At 34.3% G+C, this 11,497-nt stretch overlaps 1 protein-coding gene and 1 pseudogene across 1 annotated transcript; one reads left to right on the top strand and one right to left on the bottom strand.

Annotated features, from left to right (window-relative positions):
- LOC107733288 (mesoderm induction early response protein 3-like) overlaps nucleotides 1-5,782 on the bottom strand; it is a 9,640-nt pseudogene extending 3,858 nt beyond the window's left edge.
- A 996-nt stretch (nucleotides 5,783-6,778) lies between these two features.
- On the top strand, nucleotides 6,779-11,494 carry LOC107733281 (G protein-coupled receptor kinase 6-like). The gene is made up of 3 exons (XM_016544854.1): nucleotides 6,779-6,888; nucleotides 9,558-9,656; nucleotides 11,376-11,494. Exons 1-3 carry the CDS (start codon nucleotides 6,837-6,839, stop codon nucleotides 11,492-11,494), a joined length of 270 nt encoding a protein of 89 aa, XP_016400340.1. The 5' UTR covers nucleotides 6,779-6,836.
- The last annotated feature ends 3 nt before the right edge of the window (nucleotides 11,495-11,497 follow it).

Below are 11,497 nucleotides of genomic sequence, written 5' to 3'. Positions count from 1 at the left end.
GAAACACATGTTGCGGGAGCAGGCGGCAATGGTCAGAGATTCAGCGGGAGTGGGATTAAGAAAACAGCCGAATCCCGGACATTTTGCGCAATTAAGAAATCCCGGCTGGACGCATTTTTGTAGGTCCAAAAAGAGTCCGGGGAAAAGAGGACGTATGGTCACCCTAATTTATAATCTATTGCTAATCGATGTATTCTTTTTAAAGTAGCATATGAAACATATTTTCTGCCTCATTCTGTGACAAGAAGCCTCATCAGATCAACATTATAAATGTCTTATCTGTCACTTTTGATCAATTTAATTAGTCCTTGTTGAATAAAAGTATTTATTTAAAAAATATATATAAATATACATACATATATATATATATATACACACATAAATAAATATATTATGGTTTCCACATAAAAAAATATGACCAGAGTAATGATGCTGAAAATTCAGCTTTGATCACAGGAATAAATTATATTTAAACTATATTCACATAGAAAAACAGTTACTATGAATTTAAATAATATTTCACAATATTACTGTTTGTACTGTATTTTTTATCAAATAACTGCAGCCATGGTGAACTATGGAAGCTCTGGAAGTCGTCAGCAGCGCTGCACAGGACTTGCTCGAGAAGGATTTGGCATTTTGTTTTTAGACCACGAAATCAACAGTGTCACCAGAGAAGTGTGTTTTTGGTTGTGAGGGAAAGATAACCTCGTTCAGCTTCCCAAAGAACCCAGTGGAAGCAGTTTGTTTCTCCGGAGTTGTGCAAGTGTGTTTGTTCCCGGCATTTCGGTGACGAATGTTTTATAAACAAATTAAATAAAATTGAAGTCAATAAAGTTTTTGTTCCTGTTTTATTTATATCGATGTCACAGCTTGCAGACGATCGCTATGCAAAAGCTTTGGCTCGTGACAGAAAGCTGTATGTGTATTATTTTTCACGTGCGGTGCCAGTGATGAGGCTTCTTACTTCCGTTTCGGAGAACCAGAAAACAAATATTTCAATCGATCGCTCAGGCATGGCACCGAAATGAGGCACCGAAATCTGCGTTCGGATTCGGTTCTAGTACATACCGGTTACATAGGTACCAGTGCCTTATTGGTACCGGGTTTCGGTACCCAACCCTAGTACTCTATTATGGTTCATTTTTGCAATTAATCCGCAGATCAAATGCGTGCCGGACTGTGAGGCCTGGTCCGTACGGATCACGGATCAATTACGATCCATTCAATCCCCAAGAACAGCAAAAATTTATATATACAAACAAAACTGGTCAACAGTTTGGAATAATCATGTTTTTTTTTTTTTTTTATGTTTTTGAAATTTGTAAGTGATAGCATAGGTAAACAACGTCTATGTGCTTACAGCGAAGAGTCCTGGGGAAGAAATCATTGGTTGCGTGTGACGTCACAGACGGTGTGAGGTCATCGGCAGAAGATTGTGTTTCTTCATCGTCTCCAGAGAGCAGATCTTTAGCGATTTCCTCCTGTTACGAGAAAAGAGGACATGTAACAATGTCAATAACAGTAATGGCTCAACACATCACAAAACTCACGGTTCGGATCATATCACGGTTTTTGAGTCACGGATCGGATCATTATACGGATCAACAACAACAAAAAAATCAATATAACTTTGCTTTCCATTTATTACTTGAAGCTAAGTACTTCTTCTATACCATAGCAAAATCTACTAACCTAACTAAGAAAGATAAAAGACAAGGTAACAGCCAATAAAAAAAATAGGGCAAATACACTAATTACAAGCATAGATAAATACAAGAGACCAAAGTAACCATTAAAATAAGATCAGTAGTATTCAGGTACAGAAATGTAATAATTAAGTGTAAAATAACACTGCATAGTGTTCACTGTATAAATTAAATATAGATTGATCTTTGTCAAAGCTGTGTTTTGTTGTTTGTAAAGACAGCAGCAGGTATTTATAGGCTGCTGTACCTTTAAGACCTGATTGCTGCTTCATATTTTTGTGGAAACTGTGATACATTACCATTCAAAAGTTTGGGGTACTTTTTTTTCTTTCTTTTTTTAATTAAACACTTATTGAGCAAGGATGCATTAAATACGTCAGAAGTGACCATAAAGACATTCATAATGTTAATACAGATTTCTATTTTTCTATTCCCCCCTTCTATGTAAAGCGCTTTGAGTGCCCAGAAAAGCACTATATAAATGTAAGGAATTATTATTATTATTCATCTAAGAATCCTGAAAAATAAAACGTATCAGTTTCCACAAAAATATTCGGCAGCACAACCGTTTTCACAATATATGTGACCCTGGAGCACAATAGCAGTCTTAAGTCGCTGGGGTATATTTGTAGCAATAGCCAAAAATACATACTTATAAATTATACGCAAAAATCATTAGGATTTCCTGTTTTATTTATATCGATGTCACAGCTTGCAGACGATCGCTATGCAAAAGCTTTGGCTCGTGACAGAAAGCTGTATGTGTCTTTTAGAAATCTGATGAAACTAAAGACTCTTCGGAGATATGAAGAATGCAATACTACTCTATAGGTACTCAAGAGTAACATGAGATTGGCAGAAACTGTGTGTTATGTCCCCTTTAAAAAAAATCTGACCATTGTTGTCAGGCTTTACAGGGTTAAGTGTTACTGATAACAGCGCTATGAGTGCTGAAGTGTTCAAATCTATTTAGTGGACATAATTAACAGCCCCTCAAGTGTAACGAATGTGTTTGGTTTGTGTAAAACTACTGATCTATGATCTTTACCTGCTCGTTGTCTTTGACCAGAGAACATTTGCCATCTCCATCCATCTTTCCGTCCACAGCATTCTGCAAGAAGCTTTTGACTTTTGACTCGGGCAACATGTCCGGCTGCCAAAGCAGCTGATCTTCCTCTGCGTACACTGAAAAACACATAACAGGAACATTTCTATCACAATCTAATACATCTCTAAACACACTGCATTAAAACTGTGCAGATGGTGAAAAATAATTTAAGTGCCATCAGGTTTCAACCAATCAAATCCCAATGAATAAACCCAAGCCTACATTATTTTGCACAGAATATTCTGTTTCACTAAGAAATACATGTATACAATATGTCAAAGGCATTTCATGTTGTATTTAACGCAGGTGACACCTAATTTATGTAAATATTGACTCAAATCTGCACTTACTCCATTTAAATATGAAAGACTTACCTTTTTCCTGGTCATTATAACAGGTAAGAGCAGGAATTTCTGCCTGATATTCAGATCCCACCATGATTTCCTGTGAAAACACAAATTAATAAAATATACACTGATCTTCAGCAGGTTTACAACTTTGTCCGACACACATAAATGATAGGAAACAACGCCATTTGAACTCAAACTTTGAATATGACAGTAAATAATCTAATATTTCTTACTGTAGATTACAATGACAAAATCTATAGGAAAAAGTGATTTTCCTCACCTTGCGAGAGTCTTCAGGACTCAAACCATCATCCTCACCCTCAGATTCTTTGTCTCCATCGTAAACCACATTCGCTGGAAAACAAACAACAAAATTGAGCGCTACAGAAAATCAGATACTCGAATGGAAACTGGAGCATAACCTGCACTTTCATAAGCGATGTCAAATGTACACAAACAATGTCTATGTGCTTACAGCGAAGAGTCAAATAAATGCAGCCTTGGTGAGCAAAAGAGACTTCTTTAAAAACAAATCTTGAGATCTCATTACAACTACTCTACTCTAGTGACTTACTTTATCTAACGTCATGTCGGGCAGCTCATCGGTCAGCTCTACAGACGAGCTGTCCGCACTCGAGCCTCCGACAGTGCTGTCTGCAGCTTCATATCTGTATAATGCCAGCAGCTCTTCCAACGGCATGCTCCCCTCCTGTGACACAGAACTTTAATTCAACACTTAATCACTGCAAACAATTCAGCAAACTACAGATGAAGAATATGTGTGTGATTACATCAGTGCTGGATAATATTAACTGATATTCATACGGTGATAATATACACAAGTTTTGTTTTTACAATGTCAGCCTGGTCAAATTTGTAATCAGCCACAATATAAAAATAAAATAGAAACCTTCTCCAGATCAGCGATTTCCGAGCTCCCGCTTGACTCGCCCTCCCTCATCTCCTCTTCCTCTAACGTACGCTCATCATCGAAATCATGCACCAGCATTTCTGCTGTCGGGTCAAAATCGTGATCTTCCGATGACAAAGAGCCAACTAAAGAGATCAAATCAAATAAAAAAATATTTAATCTTATATAATTTTGATAATTAATTATATGCATTATACACACACACACACACACATATATATATATTGCATTTATAAAAATATATATTTGATCTGATTTTATATATATATTTATAAAAATATATATTTGATCTGATTTTATATATATATGTATACACACACACACACAATCGCATATCATTTATACACAAAGAAACACGTTTATATATATTTTTTATATATAAATATATACACACACACACACACACACATACATTATATATATATATGTACGTATGTATGCACATATGTGCGTGTGTCAATAAACATTTGCCATTATCAAATATATTTAGAGAAATATTTACCTGGGCTTGTACTTCCCAAGGAAGCCTGAAATTACAAAAGGAAAAAAATACATGTTAAGTTTTGGGAATTTACAGAATAATGAGTACTGTTCACTTCTCTTACCAAAAAGTTACTATAGTAACCATAATTTCCACAGCTACTACTGTTACTATTACTACTGTTACCCACGGTAAATTATTATGGAATATATTTCAAAACGTATAATATGTTTTCAAAGTCTATGTAATTTTCTTAAGATTTTTGTTTTGATGAGAGTGGCAGCTGATAATAATATTACCAGAGTTTTACTGTAGTAAAGCTGACTTTAAAGTACTGTTACCATAGTACTTGTTTGTAAATAACAAGAATATGAATAGTAATTCATATTAATAATAATAATAATAATATGCTTCTCCAGATGACAGACCAATGAAGATGAAATAAATTTAATTAAAATTAATCAAACTGTCACTGACTATAAAAAAATATTTAAATTAACAAAAATGATTCATTAAAAAAATAAAATAAGTGACTATTTGTATTTTTTATTAATATAATTTATATTTGAAAATGATACACAGAATATACAACAGAAGCAGTTTGTGAGGGTCACTAACAAACCAAAGCAATATTTACTATTTATTCAGAGGTTCCGAGTCTCTTAAACAAAATACAGCCATGAGGTATTATAAAATAATACATATATTTTATTTTAAAATAGGACAAAAAAATAAATGGTTTGATGTCGTCACTTCACAGCATCAATCCGGTACTGCAGCAACGAAAAAATCACTCTGAAACCACACAGAAGTATGTAGTCGATAAAACGGGAATAACAGAAACGTAAAAATATGAGAAAAGCGCGAAATAAAATAAACTAGCTGCCTCACGACTAAACTAGCCATCGCTCGCTGAGGCTTTGGCCGCTCGCAGATCTGACGCCAAATACGGACGCTCGACGCTAAAAGAGGCCCCATCGACGCTTCAAACACTCGTTTTGACGTCCAAAACTGTTCGTATCTCCACAAAATCGGCCTTTATTCAAAGATAAGACATTATTACACGTAATCAGATACAGAAATCCCAAACTAATGTACTGTGGAAAGAGAAATTAACGGCCAAAATATGACACCTTCCCCCTAATTTCCAACTTACCTCCGCCATCTTGGTACCTTTCGGCTACTAAACTGGCTTTACGACGGAGCCCGGATTGACATCGCGAACCAATGGCGTGAGAGTATTCCTGCAGGTTCGCTCTGATTGGCTGACGCGTTTGCAACGCACGGCGAGCGGGGAACGGGATTGGCTGCTGAGAGTGAACTGGGTGCCGTCGAAATACTGTATTCCAATGGGTTTAATTACCTGAGAATTCATTAGGATGTATTAAAAATACACATATTAAGTTGTAATTTATCATTCTTTTGAAAACATTCTGGGTAAACCGACTGTATGTGATAACTTTTTTTTTGTTTTTAATTATGCAAATTATCAATCATCAGTAAATGCAATGATTTTAGGCTACTTGAATGAAAGATCAATATTGTCTATTTAGAACAAAAATCTTTAGGAAAATAAGATTATTTTAAAACATATAGGTTTTCTTGCCATCTTTATTTATCATTCTACATCATACGTCTAGCTGTTTAATATTAATAGAGCAGGTGGTGGCGCTAGTCACTAGTTAAACACACAATTTCCAAACTTTAAACCACAGTGTTGAAGTGAAACAAGTGATAGTTCCCTTTTTTTTTTTTTTTTATGTAAATGTAATATGAATTGTCTTGTTACTGTGCAGAATTTATGCTGCATAATTATGAAACGTATTTCATTCCACAACATACGGTTTATTAGATTGTATTTATCATAAACAGACTTTTTAAACACAAACATAACTTTTAATGCCAGTTTAAATTAGATCTCTTCCAGCAGTTAAACGAAATCCCTCAAACTGTAACGTGACTTTTTCTGCCGGTGACACATCTGAGTCTTCACCTGTTGGCTCACCTGCACAGGTGAAACTAGATTGGGCGACGCAGCAGATGAAAGCAGAACAAGAAAGTTGAGTTCTCATTTGTCACTGAAGGCTTCAGTCTGACAGCATGCACATTATTAAAGCACACAGGGGATGTTAAGTTATATTTATAATTCAGTGCATGAATAAATGCCTCATAAATGTGCAATAGTTCAGTGCACTTTAGGAAAAAATCATTGTAAATGCAGAATTCCCAGCTTTGTTGACTTTCATCAGCTGCAGAAATGGAGATTGAATCAATGGTAGCAAACTGTGCACTCATAAAAGCACGAGAAGGTAAGAATATTGATTTGCCTGTTTTTCATTGCATTTGATTAAGAGATGTATTTTTAAAAACAATGTGCATTAAACCAGTATAAAATGTGCTGTGAAAAAGTGTTTTGACAGATTGTAAACAGTAAATATATATATATAGGCTATTTCTGAAGTTGTAATTAGAACACATTATTGGAGTAGGTTTTACAAGAAAATACTATTTCAGTCTTTGAAATGTCATGTTTAATTCAATGTGTTACTCGCTGTTTCTTTGTAACTGTTTGTGAAATTTACTAACAATTTCTAAATGAAAATTGTTTCTACACCAAATTTGTTTGTGTGCACTCAAAAAAATTGGTGTCACTCAGTAATTGCTATTCAATTTCACAATTAATTGCAAATAAACAGCAAGTAACACATTGAAATAAACATGAAGATTTAAAGTAGAAACACTAAAATAGTATTTTCTTGTAAAACATACTCCAATAATTTTTGTTTTATTTACAACTTTGAAAAAAACTAACATTTTTTACAGTGAAGGGAATTTTTTATTACATTAGTTAAAAAAATGTAAACAATATTTTGCTGATTATTTTATAATTATTATGCTTTTATGGTAGATTATGGAATATAAGTGGTTTTAAAAATAATTGCACTGCAGTTCATTTAACATGAGCAAAGACAAAATAGTGATAAAAAATAAAAATAATTTGATTGCTAATCAATTTTTAATTATGACATTTTGAAGCAGAATGACTGAATTAGTATTTTCTTATAAAATGTGCTCTAATAATCTTTGTTTTACTTTTCTTTTTCTTTTTTTTTTCATTTTCGCAGTGTACAGGACCTATAAGATACACTTTTCCCTTTATACATTCATATAAATTTTAACCTAAAATCATGTGTTGAGCACATTTTATGCTTAATATCTCATTCTGACACTTCAAAACACTGAGAAAAAAACAAAAATTGTGATGTTTTTCAGTGTTCGGTTTAGTTCCCTGTTCCTCTGTGGGCAAAAGAAACAGCACATTCAACATATTTTCGTTTGTCCTGCACCTCTAACCTGAAATACTCTGACCTCAAACAAAACCAGACGCACAATGCCTTTGACGTCACACGAGCCTTGCATCACAAACAGGTCGGACTTCTTTCACTGCAGTGAACAGCCTGCCAGCAATCCAACTCATCTGAGCTCTAAAAATAGATTCAGTAGATGTTTCCAAATATGCAAAACCTGTCATGTTTTGTCAACTTTACAACTAGACAAACGTTTTTCAGCACTAACTGCTCGAGTGAACAGGTGTAAGTCATTCTAAAATACTTTCTCACATAATAAAGCTGTAGTTTTTTGTGTGGTGAAGAGTATTGTCTGGGTGAAGGTGTCCGTAAGGTGTGTCCTCTCATATCTGATATCTACAGTTCCTACAGCTTCATTCCCACTGCTATTTTTAGCACAGGCCCATATAGTAGAGGATGCTGTGGATTCTTTTCAGTTTTACTGTCAACAAACCGTCATTCAGACAAAACACACACACACACACACGTGATTAATAAACCATCTATGTTTCAAAAACAATATTTCTATAGTGACATATGAGTGCACCGCATGTCTAACTTTTTCTCAACACCAAACCTTCTGAAGTACTTGATAGAATAATAAACATAAATATTATTTTTCATATTTCTAAAATATTTTTAGGGAAGTGTCATTCTAGTATTGCTGAAAATTTCAAAGGGCACAGTTATGGATGGCTAAAGTACCCTAAAAGAGATTATTAGGCTAATTAATAAATTTTTACATCACAATAGCATTTAATGTACATTTTGTTTCAGTTAATGTTTATTTGATTTAAAATAGCAATTTTTATTTATTTATCAAATTTTTTTTTTACATACACAGACACACATATATATGTTTACATCATAATAGTATTTATTGCACTTTTTATTATTTTATTTTATTTTAGTTCATGTTTATTTTAAGTATCAATTTTTATTTTTATTTTTAATGTAAGTATAATCATCGTAGTAATGAAAAGCACATTTTGATTACTAAAAATTTCAGTGATGCACATTTATGGATGTCTAAAGTAATCTAAATGAGATTAAATAAATAAATAAACAAACAAACCCATCATTAAATGTACCTATTTAATTTGATAGCAATTTTTATTTATTTATCAAATTTTTTTTTTACATACACAGACACACATATATATGTTTACATCATAATAGTATTTATTGCACTTTTTATTATTTTATTTTAGTTCATGTTTATTTTAAGTATCAATTTTTATTTTTTAATTTTTATTTTTAATTAAGTATAATCATCGTAGTAATGAAAAGCACATTTTGATTACTAAAAATTTCAGTGATGCACATTTATGGATGTCTAAAGTAATCTAAATGAGATTAAATAAATAAATAAACAAACAAACCCATCATTAAATGTACCTATTTAATTTGTAATATTTAATGGAAATACAATTGCAGTGTTATCTCATGTTATCCAAATGTCTTTTTTAATAGGTCTAATAATTTCTGAATGCTACATAATGGACATATAATGGATTTGATGGTTCATTACAGGTTCTCTAAAGCACTAAAATCAAAAGTTCTCTGCAGGTTCTCATATTACTTTCCACTGTAAAGCTCTTTTTTGTTTCTCTGCTTCTTCCGCTGTGCAGTAGGTAACGGTGGGAACCGCAAAGGAAGGAGTCGAAAATGGAAGGAATTTCTGCGTTTCCCGCACATAAACGAGTGCACAGAGCTGGAGGAAAGCATTGGTGAGAAGTGGTTTGGGTTTGGTTTTTAAGGTGTTTTAATTCCTTTGCAGCAGAGTTTATATACAGTGACACAGATCCTGCGCTGCACATGTACACTATGGGAAAACATCAAATGATCAATACTTCAAATTAATAAAGATAATGTCCTGATTGTTGTTTTTAAGCTGCAATAATATACTTGCATCCTGCGCTGCACATGTACACTATGGGAAAACATCAAATGATCACTACTTCAAATTAATAAAGATAATGTCCTGATTGTTGATTTTAAGCTGCAATAATACAGTGGGTACGGAAAGTATTCAGACCCCCTTAAATTTTTCACTCTTTGTTATATTGCAGCCATTTGCTAAAATCATTTAAGTTAATTTTTTTTCCTCATTAATGTACACACAGCACCCCATATTGACAGAAAAACACAGAATTGTTGACATTTTTGCAGATATATTAAAAAAGAAAAACTGAAATATAACATGGTCCTAAGTATTCAGACCCTCTGCTCAGTATTTAGTAGAAGCACCCTCTTGATCTAATACAGCCATGAGTCTTTTTGGGAAAGATGCAACAAGTTTTTCACACATGGATTTGGGGATCCTCTGCCATTCCCTCTTGCAGATCCACTCCAGTTCTGTCAGGTTGGATGGTAAACGTTGGTGGACAGCCATTTTTAGGTCTCTCCAGAGATGCTCAATTGGGTTTAAGTCAGGGCTCTGGCTGGGCCATTCAAGAACAATCACAGAGTTGTTGTGAAGCCACTCCTTCGTTATTTTAGCTGTGTGCTTAGGGTCATTGTCTTGTTGGAAGGTAAACCTTAGTTCCAGTCTGAGGTCCTGAGCACTCTGGAGAAGGTTTTAGTCCAGGATATCCCTGTACTTGGCCGCATTCATCTTTCCCTCGATTGCAACCAGTCGTCCTGTCCCTGCAGCTGAAAAACACCCCCACAGCATGATGCTGCCACCACCATGCTTCACTGTTGGGACAGGTGATGAGCAGTGCCTGGTTTTCTCCACACATACCGCTTAGAATTAAGGCCAAAAAGTTCTATCTTGGTCTCATCAGACCAGAGAATCTTATTTCTCACCATCTTGGAGTCCTTCAGATGTTTTTTAGCAAACTCCATGCGGGCTTTCAAAATAAACAAACAAACCCATCATTAAATGTACCTATTTAATTTGTAATATTTCATGGAAATACAATTGCAGTGTTATCTCATGTTATCCAAATGTCTTTTTTAATAGGTCTAATAATTTCTGAATGCTACATAATGGACATATAATGGATTTGATGGTTCATTACAGGTTCTCTAAAGCACTAAAATCAAAAGTTCTCTGCAGGTTCTCATATTACTTTCCACTGTAAAGCTCTTTTTTGTTTCTCTGCTTCTTCCGCTGTGCAGTAGGTAACGGTGGGAACCGCAAAGGAAGGAGTCGAAAATGGAAGGAATTTCTGCGTTTCCCGCACATAAACGAGTGCACAGAGCTGGAGGAAAGCATTGGTGAGAAGTGGTTTGGGTTTGGTTTTTAAGGTGTTTTAATTCCTTTGCAGCAGAGTTTATATACAGTGACACAGATCCTGCGCTGCACATGTACACTATGGGAAAACATCAAATGATCAATACTTCAAATTAATAAAGATAATGTCCTGATTGTTGTTTTTAAGCTGCAATAATATACTTGCATTTGATTGCATGAATGCACTGTATTATTTTCTGTCCTTCAGAGCGAGATTATTACAGTCTGTGTGTCAAAGAGCCCATAGGAAAACATCTCTTCCGGCTTTTCTGTGCAACCAAATCTGATCTGCAGCACTGCATCGACCTGCTGAAACGGTACATTTGATTG

This window comes from Sinocyclocheilus rhinocerous, unplaced genomic scaffold (genome assembly GCF_001515625.1).
Source record: "Sinocyclocheilus rhinocerous isolate Xijiao unplaced genomic scaffold, SAMN03320098_v1.1 scaffold3113, whole genome shotgun sequence".
Taxonomy (NCBI): Eukaryota; Metazoa; Chordata; class Actinopteri; order Cypriniformes; family Cyprinidae; genus Sinocyclocheilus; species Sinocyclocheilus rhinocerous.
The sequence above is the reverse complement of the archived record's forward strand: the minus strand, read 5'-3'. Positions and strand labels throughout refer to the sequence as shown.